Here is a 21,310-nt window from a genome sequence, read left to right on the forward strand (position 1 = left end):
CAAATAATAAAAAGATAGTCGAAAATGAATTTAACAATTAGAACAGAATCGGTTAAGGCACGTTTGTCTGTCCGTCCGTGTGAGTCAAAAGATCCCAGAGACTGTAAAACATTAATATCCATGCACGTAAATTAAGTTTTTCTTTTTTATAAATTTATTTTGTATTTCTGCAGCGACTTGGTGCTGCATTGATTTTATTAGTACACGTCACTGTAAATAAATAGATGAAATTATTAAAAAATATATTTATTTAAAAATAATCATTAAATGGTAAAATAAATAAATAAAGTAAAAACTTGATTTGAGAATTGCTTTGTTTTTTACCTTGACTAGGATTCTATAAAATTTATTGGGGTAGGTCTTGATTTTTTTGACAATTTTATTTATTGGTAATATAAAACAAACAAGAAGGGAAGCTCACTAGGGTCGACGTTTGTAAACCCTGGCAGATTGCAATTCGATCATAAATAGTTAATATAATATAAATCATATATATTTCTTTTAAAAGACAACAATATAATTCGTCTTTTAATTACATTTACCCATACATAATATATTTACAGTTTTACATTCACAAATAGGCATTTTCTCAAGATTTAACGATCGTTTCTTTGACAGCCATATATTCAGTTTCTCGGCTGTCGTAAATTTTTTTAAAATTTATAGAAATTTCTGAAATAATGTAAAAGAGATATACTTCAAACTTGACTAAAATATATTGAATATATATTTATATACATATATAATATATACATCGTCGCACAGCAATCGGATTTTGCACACGTATTCTGGACATGTGTACACAGCTTTTAAGCCCTATTAGCGTTTCAACGTCGAAAAAAAATTTTTAATGACCCGCCCTAATATATATATATAGGGCGGGTCATTAAAAAATTTTTTTCGACTTTGATATATATATATATATATATATATATATATATTTTTTTTTTTTATTTATTTAGTAATTAATAATATTATACATTAATTTCTCGATCGTTCCCTATGGCAGCTATATAATAAAGTAGATAGATTTTCATAAAATTTATACCGAATTTTAGAATAATATTAAATATCTATATCTTAAATTTAAGGAAAATATGTTGGAAACTGGAAGAGTTACAATTTTTTTTTTTTAATAATTTTCAGATTGTTCCTATTGCACCTATGTATATGATATAGACATCCCATCCGGTTTGTTCCGACTTACATACGAGTAAGAGTAGAAAACTAACTGAAAAGTTTCATTCAGATAGCTTAAAAACTGAGAGTCTAGTTTGCGTAGAAATGGACAGACGGAGATGGCTAGATAGACTTGGCTCTAGATGCTGATCAAGAAAATATATACATACTTTACAGGGTCAGAAATGTCTCCTTCACTGCGTTGCAAACTTCTGAGTAAAATTATAGAACCCTGCAGGGGTATACAAATTATACCTTCGCTGTTTATATTTTCATATATGTACTTTGAAATTGTTGGCCATTGCTTATTATTTTCGGAATTTTGATTTAAATTTTACACAACTCTGATTATATAAGTGGTTGTTCCCTTATTACTACCTGATAAACTGTATCACCAGCTTTGAATTACTGAAAAATACTGTAGAGATCATAAGCTAAACGATCGCTAAATATAGAGGTAAATAAAAGTATGTATCTAAATCTAAAACTATAACTGCAAAACTGTAAATACAATAAATATACCTATTTACGGTTTGTATCATTATTACTTATTTTCAACATTGTATGTATGTATAATTTATAATATGCCTGCAGTTCCGTTCATCAACGATTCATCAACAGTCAAGTCGGTGTTGATGATTCATCGATTAATGTTCATACAAATTACTGATGAATTAACCATGGGCATGTCCTAGTCTTTCATTAACATTCATCAACAATTCATCTTCGTCCGATCCATGTACCAGTCATCTACAATTAATCAACGATTCATCAACAGTCAAGGCGGTATTGTTGATGATTCATCGATGAATGGCCATAAAACTGTTGATGAATTTAACATGGGCATGTCTTAGGCTGTCATCAACAATTAATCAATGAATCATCAACAATTCATCAATAATTCATCAACGGCCGGCCATGGTACTGCCGACGACTGCCGTCTAGACTACCGTCGTAACTGTATCGTGGGCAGAGCGTCGACTCGGTAGAAGTCGCAGTCGGCAGAGCGTCACCTCGGTAGAAGTCGCAGTCGGCGCGTTGATGACGGTTGATGACAGTGGCCTATTGATGACATGCGGTACTGCAGGGTAGGTAAGAAATTCACAACACAACATAAAGCAAATGCTTGTAGTGATGCGAAACTGGGTATAATAAAAACATAAAACCAACAACCAAGAATGAAAGTGGTGAAACTGACTTTCTTCTTTCTGCTTGGCTGCTTACTGACGGCGAAGAGCGCGGTCGAGCAACAAATGTGCCTTCGACGTCAAACGAACAACAATTAAGTCAAATAGTAGGCAAGTAATTTTAAGCATGTAATTAACCTTTCTTAATTCTTTTAAAGCAAGCAAATGCACGAAGTGCTCGGAGATATTCTCTAATCTCGTTTCTTAAACAACTAAATGTGCTACAAGCTAATATTAATTTAAGACATAGAGACTCATATTTCTACAAACATACATACATACACTCAACCGCATATCTCTGCGTACACCCCAAAAAAAATTTCAAATTCAAACTTTAAACACAAACTGTTCAGTTAATCATTAACATTTTAGACCAATTTTTTTCTAGCATACTCTTAATTAAATTGTCTTCAATGAGGTATTTTTTTAGAATTATGAAACAATGCTTTATATTTTATTTTTAATTTTAAACTGAACACTAAAAAAATGACCCCGCAAAAGTCTGCGTACAGCTGACGAAATACTATTAACTTAATAATATATTTATTTTAATATCTGGTATGGTATCCATTCCTGTGTACAACCTCCGTAAGGCGTCTCGGCATGGAATCCACCAGATTTTTTGGCTCCTCTCCTGTTATTTTGAACCTTTCCTCCACAATGACATCCTTAAGCATTTTTTTCGACTTTATTGTATGTTTCCGGATCTTCCGCTCCAAGAGATGCCACAAATACTCAATTGGGCTAAGATCTGGGCTCTGTGGAGGTATTCGCGACTGATTTTTAACTTTTAATAGAAAGTAAAGCTTTGTATTGTGTGCTTCGTATCATTGTCCCGTTGCAACCAATATTCATGTTCCAACCCTAATTTTACAGGACTTTCTGGGAAATTGTCTACCAAAATTGGTATACAGATACCTTGGTCCATAACAGAGTCAATAATTGTTAATTTTCCCACGCCACTTGCTGCCATACACCCCCACACCATAATGTCGCTTCCTCCTTTCTTTACCGTGACAACTTAATTTTCTTTATTAAAGACTTTTCCGGTTCTTCTCCAGACCAAGACTATGTCATTGATTCCAAATATACAGAATTTGCTTTCATAGGATTATATTACCTTATTCCAGAAATCTGGGTGCCTGGTAATGTGCTCATTGGCAAAAATTTTGGGCTTTTGCCTATTGACTTCCGAGATCAGAGGCTTTTTGCGGGCGACTCTACTTTAGTATGCATCCCTTTTTAGGACACGGAGGACAGTATCGTCAGAAACTGTTTTGGGAAATTCTCTGTATGTACATAGTTCGTGTTACTGACTTTACCTGCAAACACAGTCCCGTAGGGCCTATTTATTCTGAGCTTCTACATCTCGGAATTATGTTATCATATGTTATATGACATATGTCATGACATATGTATGTTATGTTATCAATTTTACAGGTTTCTACGTTTTGGGTTTTGAAAACGAAGAATCTGTACCTCCGCACAGCACATTTGATGAAATTACTTAAGTAAGCCTTTACTATTAAATTGCCGCGTGCAAAAATATTTATTTCATTATTTTTTTTTTATTTAAGATTGTTAGTATTATTTTTTGAAGCTGTGTAAAGTTAGTAATACTTTTCAAATTTTTTTTTTTTGTATTATATATAATAGTTTAAAAAACTAAAAAAACACGCTTTTATAAATAACCGAACTAAAAAGAAGAACATATTTTATAATTACAAACAAATTTATTAAATTCAGAGCAATAGTATATAATTATAAACAAGATCACTAAATTCAGAGTTAAAAGCGTGGGGTGTATCCGGAGACACGGTAGTATCTCGTGCCAAGTACCTGTTATTTTTTTTCTGTAATTAATTATATCAATCATTGTTTTAACATGTATTCAGTTCGACTATTGCTGTGAAATTGGCATTTGAGTGATATACATAATGCTGTTACTAAGCACAACGTTTAAATACATACGTGACGAGATATTCTGCAGCTGCACTGTTTTTGTTAATCTAATAATTTTTTGTAAATATAAGAGATTTTCTTTTATATTTTATGTTCACAGAAATACATTTATAATGGTTTGTAACAATAGGTAAACATGTACTTGGCAAAGCATTGCACAGTGAAACTGTTATTTGTAGGATATTTATATATTTTTATAATTCTCCCCTTACAGATAGTTGCCCTTAGAATAATAGTAACATTGTTTATAGATGCACCCCACGCTTTTAACTCTGAATTTAGTGATCTTGTTTTTAATTATATAATATTACTCTGAATTTCATAATTTTGTTTGTAATTATAAATTATTTTCTTCTTTTTAGTTCGGTTATTTATAAAAACTTTTTTTTTTAGTTTTTTAAACTATTATTTATTTTCTATTTTTAGTGTGGGTACCTATAAAATCGTATGTTTTTAATTTTCTAAACTATATCTTTTTTTTTTTTGTAATATAGTTCGATTTATCAATAATCAATTTTTGCGGACATGTGATTATGAAATATCTTACGAACTATTTCGTAATCTCATTTGCATGGGGTATTTCCTGTTAACTTTGAGCAATCATGTTCTGCTTGTCCAGCTGGCATACGCAGATCGCGCGCTAGCTCTGTCTTTCTTAGTCCTTTACGGACGCTCTATAAAAAAAAGAATTTATCAATCCTGACGATCCCAATCAGGATAATGCAATTTTTTTTTTAATTATTGCATTGTCATCGGTCCTTGAGAAGTTTCAAGCTTATCAGATATTTGGAAACCCTTGAAAATAGTGTTTAAAGGCTCCGTTGCATACATATGTATCCCGAACTAATAAAAGCGTATTAAAAATAAGGAAAATAAGCTCAAACTAAAAATTTGCAACAGGAAAAAGCGGGAAAATATGTGCATATGTACATATTTATGCTTTGCTGTCAGTGAAGAACAAAAAAAGACATTTTCTTTCAAAACTCAAAGCTTGGATACTTAAAAAGTGGGTGGGTCTGTTATAAAGACTACTCGTCGACATCATAAAAACGTCGCAAGATATCGCCTGAGAATACGCTTTCGAATTGAAAGCTTTAGAATTTCTACATATGTACATACATATGTAACCTGAAAATGTACATTTTTCCTGTGGAATTACCTTCATGCTAAAAATAATATGTAATGGTATCGGCTATAAGCTTAATAACTACAACGATACCATGACTACAGAGACTATCACATAAATCAAATCATGGTAAAGAGGTATTACAGAATGTAAATAAAGGGGGAATGCTAATAATTGTGTTTAAGGGGATGTTTATCTGTGTTTATAAGATCTTCCTTCAATGAAAGTCCAGAGGGTGATCCTCCTCCTTACTCCTTAGTCTACTCAAGACACAAGTCCCCTTCCTAGCACATTTGGTGAGCATATTCATATAGTTGCGTATGTACCACTCCGCTCCGGATATTCTACGCAGCATCCTTGCTCTGGAACATCCGAGTGCGACCCAAGTTGGATTTGGCAGCAATAGTTTTGGATGCAATATCTCAAAAAAGAGGCTAGGGTGAAAAATCCATACGTTCTTGGCCAGGTATAGGTTTTAAGAATCCAGCACAACCATCTGGCCTAGTCTTGCAGTGTGCTCTTAATAATCATCGTATGCTGAAGGTCAGCCAGGATTTTAACGTTACTTATGCCCTCCGACCTATTCAAGGAGCTTGCTATGCAGGAACAGACCAAAACTTTAAACCTTAAATTTCTTCGCCCGCTAAGGGTAAGGTTTATCTCTCTGATGTCAAGTCATCTTTTTATGACGACAGCTCTCGCTTGTCGACGCCTACTCCTAAGGAGCCCCTTTAACCGAATTTCGCCGCACGCTATCCAGTCACAGAAGCTTCCGACCTTTATCTTTATCCTCGGTTTTCCAGGCGTCGCCGCAGGTCACCAGCGACTTTCTTCCTGACCATATAAAGTATATATATTCTTGATCAGAATCACATTCAGTCGATCTAGCCATGTCCGTCTGTTTCTACGCAATCTAGTCTCTCAGTTTTTAAGCTATCTAAATGAAAATTTGTAGTTAGTCTTCTATATACTCTCAATCTTGCATACAAATGTCAAAACGGGCCAGATCAGACGACTATATCATATAGCTGCCACAGGAACGATCGGAAAATTTGTCAAAAAAAAACTACACCATTTTCAGTGTTAAACAGAATTTTATCAAATTTAAGATATAGCTATTTTATAATATTCTACAATTTTGTGTAAAATTTAATGATATCGTTCACGAAATAGCTGCCTCGCAACGATCGAGAAATTTATAAAATTAAAAATTATAACTTCGGTTTTCAACAAGTTTTTATCAAATTTGAGATATAGCCCTTTCATATTATTAAAGAATTTTGATTTTGGTTTTATGAAAATCAAGCGAATATATCAAAAATCTGTCATACAATCGATTGTTAGTATCTAGTTTAAAAAAACTAAAAAAAAACACGCTTTTATAAAAACCAGAACTGAAAAAAAAAAATTTATAATTACAAACAAAACAATTAAACAAAATTATTAAATTCCATATCTATATCTATATCTATATCTATATATCTATATCTATATCTATATCTATATCTATATCTATATCTATATCTATATCTATATCTATATCTATATCTATATCTATATCTATATCTATATCTATATCTATATCTATATCTATATCTATATCTATATCTATATCTATATCTATATCTATATCTATATCTATATCTATATCTATATCTATATCTATATCTATATCTATATCTATATCTATATCTATATCTATATCTATATCTATATCTATATCTATATCTATATCTATATCTATATCTATATCTATATCTATATCTATATCTATATCTATATCTATATCTATATCTATATCTATATCTATATCTATATCTATATCTATATCTATATCTATATCTATATCTATATCTATATCTATATCTATATCTATATCTATATCTATATCTATATGTTGTATGTATGTATTAATTCCTAGTTGTCGAAGTTCTCTCTGCAAGGATATATAAACATCGGCGTGCCGAAGTTAGCTTCCATTCGTGTTTTTTTTTTTATCTAGACACCCAATGGTATATATGATATAGTCGGTCGATCTGGCACGTTCGGACAAAACAAACTACAAAATAGTATTCAGATAGCTTTAACACACAGACAGACAGGCTAGATCGACTCTGCTTTTAATGCTGGTCAAGATGATTGGAAATTCATTTTCGCACCCCGCTTTGGAAAGCCTGAAAATGTGCCCTTGGGCTAACTGGCAAGGCCATTCATTCTTCATACGCCATTTTGGGCTATTCAACTCTTGCTCTCTCTCTCACTGCATTAAAACTGTGTTCGCTGTTTCCTTACCGTACTTAAATAATGAGAAGGTTTACGGCAACAATTGCCTGCCTTTTTCTTTTTTCCCAACCACCTAATTTTTGTAATCCAATTACATCATTGCAGGAAGCCATACGTAAAGAACGTATTCTCGTCATGTTGATGTACAATAATCAATGTAGCTTGTTAAGTTATTTTCCCTCTAGATTTAGCGATCTTAAATTGGGAAATTCGTGATATATTGTAAAAAGTGGGGGGGGGACTATAACTATATTCCCAGTGAATTTAGCATAATTTTAACTTTCTTCAATATAATCACTATAAGTTGTCATATTGAAACACCCTCTTGAGGCCAATAACATACATATGTATAGCCTTATATACTAATTAGACAGAGATAAGGTTTGCCTTTCAGCAAATTTCTCATTTTATTCTATATAAAAATGTAATGAACCGCTTTAAATTATAAATTTGAATTGTGTTTCGGTCCTACTCTGAGTTCATCCTCTTATCAGTCAAAATTTCGTATACAACGATGACTAGAAACAATTAAAATATCCAAGTAACCAAAGAACTCCCTAAAATATTTTAGTTAACTAGATTGGGTTATTTTAAATTTGGTTGGTCTCGTAGGTAACATTTAGCCAGTTAAAACATTTTCATAGATTGCGCTCATTGATTGTACTAATAAAATGTTATACAAAATGGATGAAAAAAAAAATTCTTAAGTTATTTAATCCAGTCACCAGTTTTTCTGTGGACTGTGTGAGAGAATATTAGTACTTACAGTCCAGCTAGAGTCGATGAAATAGCGGAAAAATTTATATAAAATAAAGCAATGATAAGAGCAAAAGAACTTTCTCTTATATTGCATGTATCAATGTATGTATGTATATAGTAGTTTCCCTGTGCAAACAGTGATAACAATTAAGTATATCTTAATTTGGCTCCGTTCATAAACTCTTAACATTTCTTATACTTTCAGTACTTTTTTGAAAAGGCAGAACAATTGAAGCGTTTTTATATGCACTAGCTCGTTATACAAAAAATGACTACGCTTTTCTGAAATCCCAGCCAACATGTTCAGCCAACTTATCAGCTCCCAAATGCATGATCTTCAGGCAACTCTTGACCAACAAAAGAAAACCAACAGTCTACCTCATATAAGTCAAAAGGCAGCAGTGGATGTCAAGCAGCACCGCCGTTCGACCAGTAACCTCAGCGACACAGGTAGCAAATTTTTCTGCCAGCTTAGTTCCAAGTATTCCAGCCAGTTAATCGATAAATTCATCCGGAGCGAGCTCCTTAACAGCTCCTACGATTCCCTAATATGTCAGAAAGGGAACAGTAGTCAACTTTACTCAAATCTTCAAGAATCAGCCCGCGGAGGCTTTGACTGTCTCCACGGGAGTTATCGCACCCATGGCGATGGCGAAATCTACGAGGTGGTACAGGGCAAACAACCGGGCAGGAAAACTAGTTGCGAAGGACAAACACTTAGCAAGGCAATTCGGCACCAGAACCTAAAGAAACTCAGTCCGCTGGATTCGTTAAGCACTCACACCTCTGATGACTATCCAGCCAGAAAGCAAAGCATGAACCCAGTAAGCGTTCAGATTAAACATTACATCTTAAATTCACATTACTCGTATTTCCTATGTACTACGATGCCCAGTATTACATGTACATACATATTTTATTGAACTCTGTGGATTTTTTAAAAGTTACTAACAGATACGTTTCCCCATTGCTCGGATCAATATGTCTAAATTAGTTTAGGGAGTATATTGAACAAAATTAGTTTATACTCTAGTTTTATTGTTGATCGGCCGATTGCAGACAATGGAGGGCCAGTTTGTATTTCTTGGGTTAAGGTTATGGGTTTATATTTTTGTTCATTTAAACGTATGTGAAAGTCTTCTACAGTTGCGTTTGACCACTAAGCAAGAAATACAAAGAGAAGTAGAGGTGCAGAAACACCGAGTGAACCATCGATGTTATCGATGTTTGCAAATCATCGAAACCATCGATGGCTGGGTCACCACCATCGATGTTTTTTCACACAACTCCGAAAAAGAAAACCTTGGAGAAAATGAAGACCCTCTAAAATATTGGAAGGAAAGACTTTAAAATTGTTATGCGGAAAATGCTAAATAACCATTTTTTTATAGATGAGTACTGATGACTGCTCTTTAAAATTGGTAGCAGCCAAATACTTGTCTATACAAGCCTCGTCATGCGAAGCGGAAAGAGTGTTCAGCAAAGCTGGACAAACTACACTCCTGTTCATAATTATACGACATCTATGAAATTTTTGTTTCAGCGGTCGTAGGAGAATGGAAACACACAGTAGATCAAAATAAAGTATGACGAATAATAGCACAAGGAGTTGTGCACAAAATGCGCTATTCATATCCTTGCTTGCATCACTCGTTTTCAAGTAACGGTAAAAAGAGCACACACGCCTTGATTTAGGCTACACGGAAATTGTTTCAAAATGATACGACACATTTCATTATTTTTGTTTACAGCTAATATTTTATTGGTTTAATTGTTTATAACTAAATATTAATAGTTTATAACGGCGCCTTGTGCTTTTCCTACTTCAAAAATTCTTTTAGGCATTGAATTTTTAAGGTTTTTTAAGATATTTTGATCCAAGAGAGACCATTGTCTTAAAATTTCATTTTTGAGACTTTTAACAGTCTGAAATTTGTTGTTGTTGGCGTAATCTCGCCTGGCTAAGATACCCAAGATGTTTTCAATCGGGTTAAGGTTAGGAGAGCAAGCCGACCAATCCAAAACATTTATTTTATTGTCATCGAGGAACCATTGCGTCTCTTTGCATTCGCATTATCCTGCATAAAGACATAATTTTGGTCCTTATTCTGATCCGAAAATTACAGAGGACGATCTTGTAACACATTTTTGTAGTCTGGACTTTTAATTTCTGAGCTTGTAAAGCACAGTTCAAGCGTACCAACAGCATGAAAGGTTCCCCAAGCCATACCTGATCCGCCTCCAAAATTGCATGTTAGGAACATAAGGGAATCCTTACCCAAATCAAGCCAATTAGGACGAAACCCATCTGGGCCATCAAGATTACATTTTTTCTTATCAGAAAAAATTATCTAAAATGTGAAATATTGACAAAAACCTTTATAACCAAAGTTGAGTTAAAATTCCATATTGAGGTCCAGTTTGTTTCCTAATTGTTTTCGGCAAACTGAAGTCGTGCTCTTTTGGGCTGCGGTTTTAATATCGGAATTTTTTTAAAAACTACTCTTACAATATTTTCGGAGCTTAGCAATGTTCGTCAGATAGTCCTACGGGACACAGGACGACTGCAACACGCAGAAAGTGAGGCTCACGATGAAAAAGAATTGCTTGCATTGTTAAATACTCGACGTTTGTCGCGATCAGATAGCTTCGGATTTCTTCCAGAGCTACGCCTGACACCGTACCCATCCACATTTTTCAAAAATTTGGTAATAATACAGCGTGTTCGACCCATCAGCCGGGATATTTGGCTAAAATTAAAGCCAGACTCGTTATACGCCTTAATTTTTCCCTTCTCTCCTTCGCTTAATAAGCTACCATGCGGCATTTTATTAAAAAATGAATAAAATATTTAACAAAATTATAAAAAACCCAATAAACACTAAACCATCCTCTTTAGCCGCAATAATTGAAATGTGTCGTATCATTTTGAAACAATTTCTGGGTAGCCTAAATCAGGGCGTGTGTGCATTTTTTACCGTTACTTGAAAACGAGTGATGCAAGCAAGGATACGAATAGCGCATTTTGTGCACAACTCCTTGTGCTATTATTCGTCATACTTTATTTTGATCTACTGTGTGTTTCCATTCTCCTACGACCGCTGAAACAAAAATTTCATAGGTGTCGTATAATTATGAACAGGAGTGTATTAGTGACCGCAGGACAAGGCTCTGTGAACAAGCTTTTATTTATCAATAAGAATTCACATTTCAATAATACTATTGATATTTCTGATATCACAGATCTCGAATAAAATCTAGTCATATTGTTAAATTCCATTTTTTTTTAGAAACATCGATGTGTCACTCGATGTTTTTTTTTTAAACATCGAAAACATCGATTGATGCATACATCGATGTTTCTGCATCCCTAAAGAGAAGTCAAACAGTACAAAAAAGTACTATCACAAAAACGACTGAGCCTGGAACCCCAGAGCACCCGAACGATATGTCTAGAACCCCAGAGTGCGTTCGGCTTTTTCGAGTTCGAAGCATTCGTTCAAAACCGAGCACAACAAGAATTCACTTTTCAGTGGCAGATCGACCGTGGAACGATGAGCAGGGGTGCGTTTCTTTGCGCTACGCTCTCGTTTCTGTGTATATGTATACAAATTTCAGCATGCAGAGTCTGTTTTATAGATTTCGGACGGCCACAGCCAGTGCGCCGAAGCGGCGGCTCACTTACTTATGACGTCACAGCAATACTTAGCTGCTAGCGCTTGCATTAGGGGACAAATTATTTAAGTTATCTAACTATAATTACTTCTTTTTTTAATTTAAGTTTTTTTTTCTGACAATATATTTCCCAAAAGGAATTTTTGACCGACAAGAAATTATTATTGAATTCCATATTGTATTAAAACATTTTTATTTGTCAATTGTTGCTGAATCATCGATGTATTGTTGATGAATTTTTATTGATGACAGCCTAGGACATGCCCATGTTAAATAAATCAACAGTTTGTATATCCTGTCATCGATGAAAAATCAACAGCACCCCCTTGATTATTGATGAAACGTTGATGAATTACTGATGACAGGTACTGTAGGGTAGTGATCATATTCAGTGTCAGTCTAAACTCCCTATCATGGGGTATGCTAGCTTTAATTTGACTACATTTGGAGAGGAAATCTATGCATCCCCTACTTCGAAATTTCTTTGCTGTGGATATGACGCTAATTTTTTATTTTTATGTTGCGGAAGTAATATTTAGATTTTGTAAGGGCTGGCACCAATTGTCTTTGGCTTTATGGATCATTGTGAGTTCTTCCATAGTTGAGGATGAAAGTCACATGTCATCATGCTGTTGGTAAAAATGAAAATGCACAGTTTGCCAATTCTATCATCATTTTTGGATGAATTTATTTCCTAATGTAATGAAAGAAGGCTTAAGTTTTTGTTTTTTGACAAAAAAAAATTATAATTCTAGTGATCGAATTGCAATCTGAAAGGGTATAAAAACTTTTTTTCTTATTATTTGTGTAAAATCCTTATTTTCTTTCATAGGGCACGGACAACAAATCTCAGTCGCTGATGTGTATGCAAAGCAGTGAGAGCGGAAGTGAAAATAAAGTTCAGCATAGTTCTTCTGGCTCGAGTTCCTCATGCACTGTTAGCGGTGGCGGAGTGACATTGAAGACGATGCCTACATCAGAGACATTTCAGCGACGTCGACTACTTCAGATGATCTCCGCTTACGACTTGCAGAACAAGCGACTGCAGCGTGAGCTAGCTAAGGAGAAGAGACGCCGCACCGAGGAGCTGGCTTGCGTAGTTAAGTCGCTGATATTATTTGAAGCTAAACTTAAGAACGACTTGAAGTCGGTCAACCAGAGGATGCTGGACAGGGACGCCGAGATTTGCCGTCTGACCCGACTAACCCGCACCTTGCGAAAGCGGCTTAAGGACCAACAGCGTGTTGAGGGCGTGATTGACGAACAGTGGGTGGATCACGGCAAGTGCCTAGTACTAAAGGAACTCCAATGCAATAATTGTCGCAAGCAATTCTATGATATTGATATGAGCACGAAAAGAGAGGAATTTTCCGTATGCACCAAGGGTAAGATATAGAGTGTGCTTTTTTGTACAAAAAATTATGGTTTTATTTTTCAAACAATAAGTCGGTCAAAAAAGGCTGTGATATTTAATAAACAATAATAAAAAGGGTGAGATCTGTTGGTTTATAAGACTAAATCTCTAAAAGCTATAACTACCACATTGTATGTGCATTTTTCCTCACAAGAATGTGTTTATCTATAAATATAAATATTTCCGGAACGTAGAATCCCATATAATACTCTTGTGGGGAATCGAATGATAGACATGGGACCTATTAAACAATGTATTGGGTGGGCAAGAAAGTCATGTCGTTTTTTTTAGTAATCGTTTTGAATCTAATTTATTTACGACCGAGCACCAGGGTCAAACTTTTTAGTATCGTTTTAAAGCTTATTGTCTTAGGTACTATCGACGAAAATTTGGTAATTATTCGATAACATTTGTGGAAGCTATAGCAAATTAAACATGAAGGACCAAAGTGAGCATTTTTGGCATATTTTGCTTTTTTACTTCCGAAAAGGAAAAAAGCGGTCGAAGCTCGCGAAAAATTGTGCGACGTGTATGGTAAAGATGCCATGAGTGATCGCCAATGTCAGCGCTGGTTTGCCAAATTCAGGCTTGGAGATTTTGGAGTTAAAAACGCCACACGTTCTGGTCGACCATCGGCCGTTTTTGACGAACAAATTCAGGCTTTGCTGGATGAAAACCGGCGTTATTCAACGCGGGAGATGTCAGAGAAGCTCAGTGTGTCGCATAAAACGGTTGAAAACCATTTGAAGAAACTTGGCTACGTAAGCAAGCTCGATGTTTGGGTTCCGCATAACTTAAAGGAAATTCACCTAACTAAGCGTATCAACATCTGCTTTTCTCAGCTGCAACTGATTAAAAACGATCATTTTTTGAAGCGGATCATTACTGACGACGAAAAGTGGGTTGTTTACAATAATGTCCAACGAAAAAGATCATGGAGCAAGAAAGATGAGCCACCCCAAGCCACATCAAAGCCCGATATCCATCAGAGGGAAGTTATGCTGTCTGTTTGGTGGAATTGGAAGGGTGTAGTGCATTTTGAGCTGCTGGCACGGAACGAAACCATCAATTCAGATGTGTACTGTCGCCAGCTATCCAATTTGGAGGAAAAAAATAAGGAAAAGGAGCCGGCACTAGCTAATCGCAAGGGTATAGTCTTTCACCATGACTACGCTAGGCCTCACACATCTTTGGTCACTCGGAAAAAATTAACGGAGCTGAATTGGGAAGTGCTTCCACATCCACCTTATAGTCCGGACTTAGGACCTTCAGATTACCTTTTGTTTCGCTCTCTTCAAAACTCTTTGAATGGTAAAAACTTTGATTCAGATGAGGCTGTCGAAAACCACTTGTCTCAATTCTTTGGTGGAAAAGATCAAAAGTTCTTCGAGCGCGGAATTATGCAGCAGCCCGAGAGATGATCATTAGTGGTCGAACAAAACGGCCAATACATAATTGATTAATTACAAGTCCTGATATAAATATGACTTTCTTGCCAACCCAATAGTTGAACATGCTGAAAAACGATATATTAGGCGATTATAATTAAAGACTAGATTTTTTCGAGAAAAAGATCTTTGTGTGTATTTCACAAAGTACGACGCACAAAGATTTAGGGGTCAAACAACAAGCATACTCATATACTACTACACAGCTCATATATTAATGATGTATTTTATTTGTTTCTTAATTATAGCTGAGCTGGACTCTTCTAGCGACGATACACATTCATCGTCTTTCTGCGGCGTCAGACGCAGCGTGCGATACACCAGCAAGCGCACGGCGGGCACTTTTCGGGACTATATGCGTTCACGGTCAATGCATATTAAAAACCCAGCTTTGGAGCAACATTCGGAGGAAAACACAAGTAGTGTTAGTCATGAGGACTCGCAGACGAGCTACGAGCAGCTACAAAACTACGTGCGGGATTTGGAGAGAATTAACGATGTTAAGCTGCCGCTAGAGATTGACGAACATAGCAAGCAAGGCAACAAGGAGCTAGATCAAGGCAAACCACCATGCAGTTCTCTGGTGACCTTTCATCTGGAGGAGGAGGATGATTTATTATCTCCCACGCAGGGAGGGGACGACACCGACGACGATCAAAAGAAAAATACGATCTCGCAAGGCAGCATTAAAATTTTTCAACGACGCTTTGCTGACTTTTCAGAAGCGTCCCCAAAACAGATCTACGAGACGACTACCGATGACTGGTACGCCAGCGCTTCGGACCAAGAGGAGTCGTCGACATTAGCAGCTAAGCCCTACGGTCGTGGCGCAGTAAATCCGGTATTGGAATGCGTTAACCAAATCCTACTTCAGCAGTCCATGGAAGAAACGATGGTTGATCTTGTGCCCAAGTCAGCCTTAGCAAGCAGATACATATCGAACGCCAATTTGCCACGAAGAAGCTCCTTGGGGAGACGGCCCGTTTCAAATGGACGTAAGCGAGTGCACTTTTCCACTAAAAACAGCATGGTACATGTTCCACTCCTCAACGACCAAGAGGCGCAAGTGCGTCGCCAGATTCATATCTCAAGCTACCGTTCTATGACCACCGATGGAAAGAACGATGCCCTTAACTATGGAAGTATTTACAGCAACGAGTATGAGCCTATTGGCTCGGAGCGCGCATCTAATTTCTATGTGGATATGGCAGCCACATTCACCACAAATAGCAGAGAAAAGACAGCCGGTTCGGGCATTTCAAAAACATGTCTGAAGTTGCCGCCAGCTCTGCCGCCGAAACCAGCAAACCTATTAAAATTTCAAAAGTCGCCCCAGCTTTTTGGAAAAGGGCAGCAGAAGAACGAAAGCGATTCCGGAGCTTCTATCACAGCCTCCGAACCAGATTACTGCTCCATATCCGAAGTGGGCATAACCAGGAATTGTGTCCAAATCGTTGTTGATGTGCACAAGGCGCAGGAATCTAACTCACCTCCGGCAGTGGAGCAGGAGACATATGTCAAGGGACAGGCAACGCAAACGAAAATAAAAACCAATGGAAACCATTCAGATGATAACCCTTCGGACAAGATTGATGAAATTGAGGAGATTTTGGCCGACATACCAAAGTTACCCAATGTGGCTGCTATCATTGCGCCCAAGCAGTCCGACTCGGATACTCAGATAAAACCCAAAGCCGCGTTACAGATTCAGAGGCCGTTGCAAATGACACAGCATTCGCAATCTCTTTCCCGGTCAACCATGCAATACAAACGAAAACATGTGCCTTATATCTTAGCCGAGATCAAAAAGCGCATCAGCTTGCCTAACTCCCCATCCACAAGCAAGAGCCTTTCCAACACCCCAGCATCGAAGTCTGTGCCAAGGGCAATGCCAGGTCCATCCAGCGAGATGTCTATACAGGCGGAATTTGATTGGTATAATTTGGATGCGGAGTACGATCGCAGCCATCCAGAAGTAAAAGATCCCGAAATGCCTGTCAAGGCTGATGAATACAACCTAGACGAGGCGTTCCAACAAGAAGAGTACTCGCAACTGGATCAAAGAATGGAGGATATTGCCAGTGCTCTTGGCAAGTCGCATTTGGAACCCGCCAGGTCAAAGCAGATGGTTTTGAACCTGGCCGACTTCGAAAAGTTTATTGATGGCTCAGGATTAAGCACGAAACCCTTGTCGTATAAACGGAAGACTTACCTTAATGCACCAATTGTTTGATGGCAATCCCTCAAGTATAGAGTGAATTTAAATATTAAGTTAACTTATTGTCTTTTTTATTTCTTAAGTCGTGCAAAAGTATTCAACGACTTAATAAATATTCAATGTTATTTTATTTCGCTAGAAAATGATTTTAGATCTATGTGCCTTTGAAAGGCAGAAAAGTGTGTAAACATTATTATTTTTCCTGCAAAATTATTGTATGTTTGACTGTAAAGTAGTAAGTTGATAATAAATGAAAACTGAGTCCTAGGTCAAATGCCATTTCCCCGGGTTTTGTTATATTTTTTTATACCCTTGTTTTATAATGGATAAAAGTAAGACCCAAAAGTGTGCAGTTAAAAACAACTTATACTCGCATTGTATTTAATAATTTTTTCAGAATCTTACAACTTGGAAATGATTTCAACCCCATTAGGTACATATGTATGTATGTATTATTAATTTTAAAGCTATTTGTAGGAACATCACGAATTCTCCACATTTGAAAGACATTGCTAACGTTAAGATTTGTAAATATCAGGACTATTCGGATACGTAACCTTGGAATTTTTAAATGTGACGGAACTCCCCTTCCTTGGGCAACGCCGGGCTAGCTCAGGGTGCCCAGGGCTGGGTTCGACCCAATGCCCGCAGTCCGCACAATCACAAAATACCGAATTAATCGGACTTTTCGGACTCAAGTGCAAGTGTCATCATTAATCACAACAAAAAGTAAACAAACAAAAAAAAATACGCTGCTGGGTCGAATTTGTGGCTTGGTTGGTTCTGCCACGACGCGCCCACCCATCCAGTGATGCCTCCTCCACATTTCGGGGCATCACCCATCTCCGGCGGGCCGGAGCTTACTCCAGGCGGCCTGGCGACCGGCTCATCTCCCCCAGGTAAAGACTTACTCCATTTTCATTATAAGCTTTAATTTCTATCGACTATTTTCTGTATCTTAAATTTAATAAGGTAACAATAAGGTTATTAGGCGCCACCTCGTCCACGGCGAAAACGTGGCCTCAGTCAGGGATGCGCTTGCGCCAAGGCTGCCTCTTATCGGGGACCAAAAACGTTCGCGGAGGAGAAGCTACTCGGCCGCAAATTGGCCACGATTGGCTAACAAAAATGAATTCCCTCTCTTTCACCTAGTATCCCTGCTGGACCTCCAAGAGAAATAGACAAGGGTCGGGTTCAAGAACGAGAGTTTAATATTTGGCTTCTTCCCCGTTCCCATATTGATCGCAGCGCATGTGTTGCACCACTCCCCGACCCAGGATACGATCACACGAAGGGCAAGATAAACACACTAATATTTTTTATTTATATATTATTATAATTAATAATTATATTATAATATTTTTTTTCACTCTTTAATGTACGTTGATCCACTAAGGTCAGTACATTCAAGTGGCCCGTATGACACCAGGCACGTGCCTGTTTGGGTTAGGTGTTAGTAGGCGCGATGGAAAATATAGGACAGAATACGAGGAAATTGACTACCGGCGTGCTGCCAGATTGTTAGCTTGCATGTTTACTAAGTGTGTTAGTATTAAAGATTTTAATTTGGGAAGGGTAACAACGTTAGAGATTAGTGTGTACGAATCAATATAATTTGCACATAATACTCTAAAAGGTTCATGCAGTTCAGAAGAGGTTCTAGAGTGGCGCAACACTAGTGGTATATAAGATCTAGTAGTTCTACATGGTACATGGAAATTAAGCTGACTCAACAAGTCAGCACTTTCCACATCACCTTATACATGGTTAAAAATAAAGGTTATCCCTAGCATCATTCTACGATTGGCTAAGGACGGCAAGTTTATTAATAGGAGTCTACTGGAGTAGGAAGGTAATCTTTGGTTTGCATCCCAATTTAAACCGCGTAGAGCGAAAAGTAAAAAGTTCTTTTGAACCGACTCAATGCGTTTACTACGGACGCCATACTGAGGGCTCCAAACACAGCATCCATATTCTAAGATAGGACGAACTAAGGAAGTATATAAGGATTTAGTGGCATAGGGGTCCTTGAATTCCTTCGAACACCGTTTAATAAATCCAAGCACACCCCTGGCTCTATTCACCATAGACGAAATATGATCAATAAAGTCAAGTTTTGGGTCCAAGCGGACGCCCAAATCGTCAACAGAATTAATTCTTTCCAAAGAGCAGCAGTTCAGCGTGTAAGTAGCAAGCTTCGGAATGACACGAAAGAAGGTCATTAGCTTGCATTTCGAGTCATTTAAGTTTAATAAGTTTACACGGCACCAAGTTTGAAAATTATTAAGATCTGTTTGTAAATCCGACTGGCAGGCAACGTCATTGTATTGCACGCAAAGCTTGACGTCATCCGCGTACATAAGTACTCTGGAGTTAGTCAAGACTTTGGGCAGGTCATTCATAAATAATATAAACAATAAGGGTCCCAAATGGCTTTCTTGCGGGACGCCAGATGTAACCCTTAGAACATTGGATAAATTATTCTTAAAGAGGACCTTTTCCGTCCTGCCATTCAAATAACTAGAGATCCAATTAAGAAGATCACTTACAAATAACAATAACAAAACTAATTTTTCTAACTATTCCAGCTCGCTCTGGTTTGGCGCCGGTCAGTAATGGCTGCCGGCAGGTCGGGCTTTTTTTCCACGTATATGTAAGTTAACTGTGGTCAGCCAGACCTGAATCGTTGACCATAGTCAACATTATAATAACGCTCCGGCCAAACTGCTGACCCAGCAATGGGCCGGATGCTCGTGCACAGACGGCAGACACTGCATATTTGCGTGGCCGCTGTGAGTTTTTGTTAGCTATAAGTTTATTCTTTATATTCAGTTCTGATTTAACATTCATTGAATAAAGAGCCACTGCTCACAAACTCAACTCCGACAAGTGTTGTTAAAACCTTTTTATTCATCATCTATCTGAGTCCCTAGGCCAGCGGATAAAGAGATCTACGGCCAACCGGCCAGCAGCCAACAGTTGGCCTGATGTCCACCCCCCCTGTGACCACCTACAACTGCCAGTGAAGCTTGCGTTGCTGACGGCAGTTCCACATTCATTATATCAATAACACTAATTGGCGCCCAACTAGTGGTATCTAACTACCCTACCGGACAGATCGATATCAACTTGGAAGTTGACAAGTGACAGCGGCGCGGGAAAATCGCAACCGTTCCAATTAATAAACACACAATTACAGAACATGTAAGTGGGCCCTTCGGTCAAACCTTTTATGTCTTCTATAAAAAATTCCATAGTTCGGACCAGTGTAAAAATATTAAAGATACAAATAAACAAGTCTGAAGTGGGTTTTTCAAAAAATCCCAATATTGAATGTGACGACTATAAGGTGTTTAGTGTTCATTTCTTTTATTTTATCCGGTGGAGGAGATTAACCCGAAACCCCCATTATTTAACAAATAAATATTATAATATTATCGCACATTATTTTCAATGCGGAAAAAATTTATTTAACAACACAATTATCCAGTAAAAATAGGGCGCATTAAAAATTATTTTTTTCGCTCATAGTTTGTGGTACGGCGCGTTTTAATTTCGCCGGCCAGATAACATTTTTTCGCATGGTGTACTCAGCAGACATTTAATTCAGTTTTTATATGTCGCTTCGCTCGTATAGAAATTCTCGGTATTAGCTTCGCAGTCTACTGCTGTGAACCCGATACGGCCGCATATGCATTTATGTGGCAAAATTATTGTTTTTTACTTCATTGTTTATCGTAACGGAAGCTCAGCCCCCGCACATCCCTCACCTTGCCATTGCCTGACAAGGCGGCAGCTTCGTTCGACGAGCTCACATACATACATCGTTACTAATGCGGAGGGTTGAAGGGTTGAAGTTGTGCAAGTCGCGAGTGCGGTTGCACTGCGGTGGTGCTCCCGCAATTTGTGTTTGGCAGGCTGCGTGAAGCTGGCGGCGGTACTCACGTGCAGAGCCGGGTCCCAGGCGTCCGCGGAGGATCCGGAAGAACCAAACCTCGGATTCCAATGATCCGAGTCGACGGAGAGAGTGGTGAGAGCATTTCCCCCGATGTTTTTGTT

At 37.3% G+C, this 21,310-nt stretch overlaps 1 protein-coding gene across 7 annotated transcripts in view; it reads left to right on the plus strand.

The window, feature by feature from the left end:
- Nucleotides 1-17,530, plus strand: part of LOC110185089 (uncharacterized) — a 31,408-nt gene extending 13,878 nt beyond the window's left edge. For 3 of the 7 annotated variants that reach the window (XM_086841230.1, XM_086841232.1, XM_086841233.1), the window contains 3 exons: nt 8,702-9,320; nt 13,004-13,556; nt 15,282-17,530. In XM_086841230.1, the coding sequence (XP_086697356.1) occupies nt 8,796-9,320; nt 13,004-13,556; nt 15,282-17,266 (3,063 nt within the window). In that variant the 5' untranslated portion in view covers nt 8,702-8,795 and the 3' untranslated portion in view covers nt 17,267-17,530. The other 4 variants (XM_086841231.1, XM_086841234.1, XM_086841236.1 and 1 more) reach the window with 4 other exon arrangements.
- Nucleotides 17,531-21,310: the final 3,780 nt, after the last annotated feature.

Source organism: Drosophila serrata, unplaced genomic scaffold (genome assembly GCF_035046125.1).
Source record: "Drosophila serrata isolate PLE 108 unplaced genomic scaffold, ASM3504612v1 contig_112, whole genome shotgun sequence".
Taxonomy (NCBI): domain Eukaryota; kingdom Metazoa; phylum Arthropoda; class Insecta; order Diptera; family Drosophilidae; genus Drosophila; species Drosophila serrata.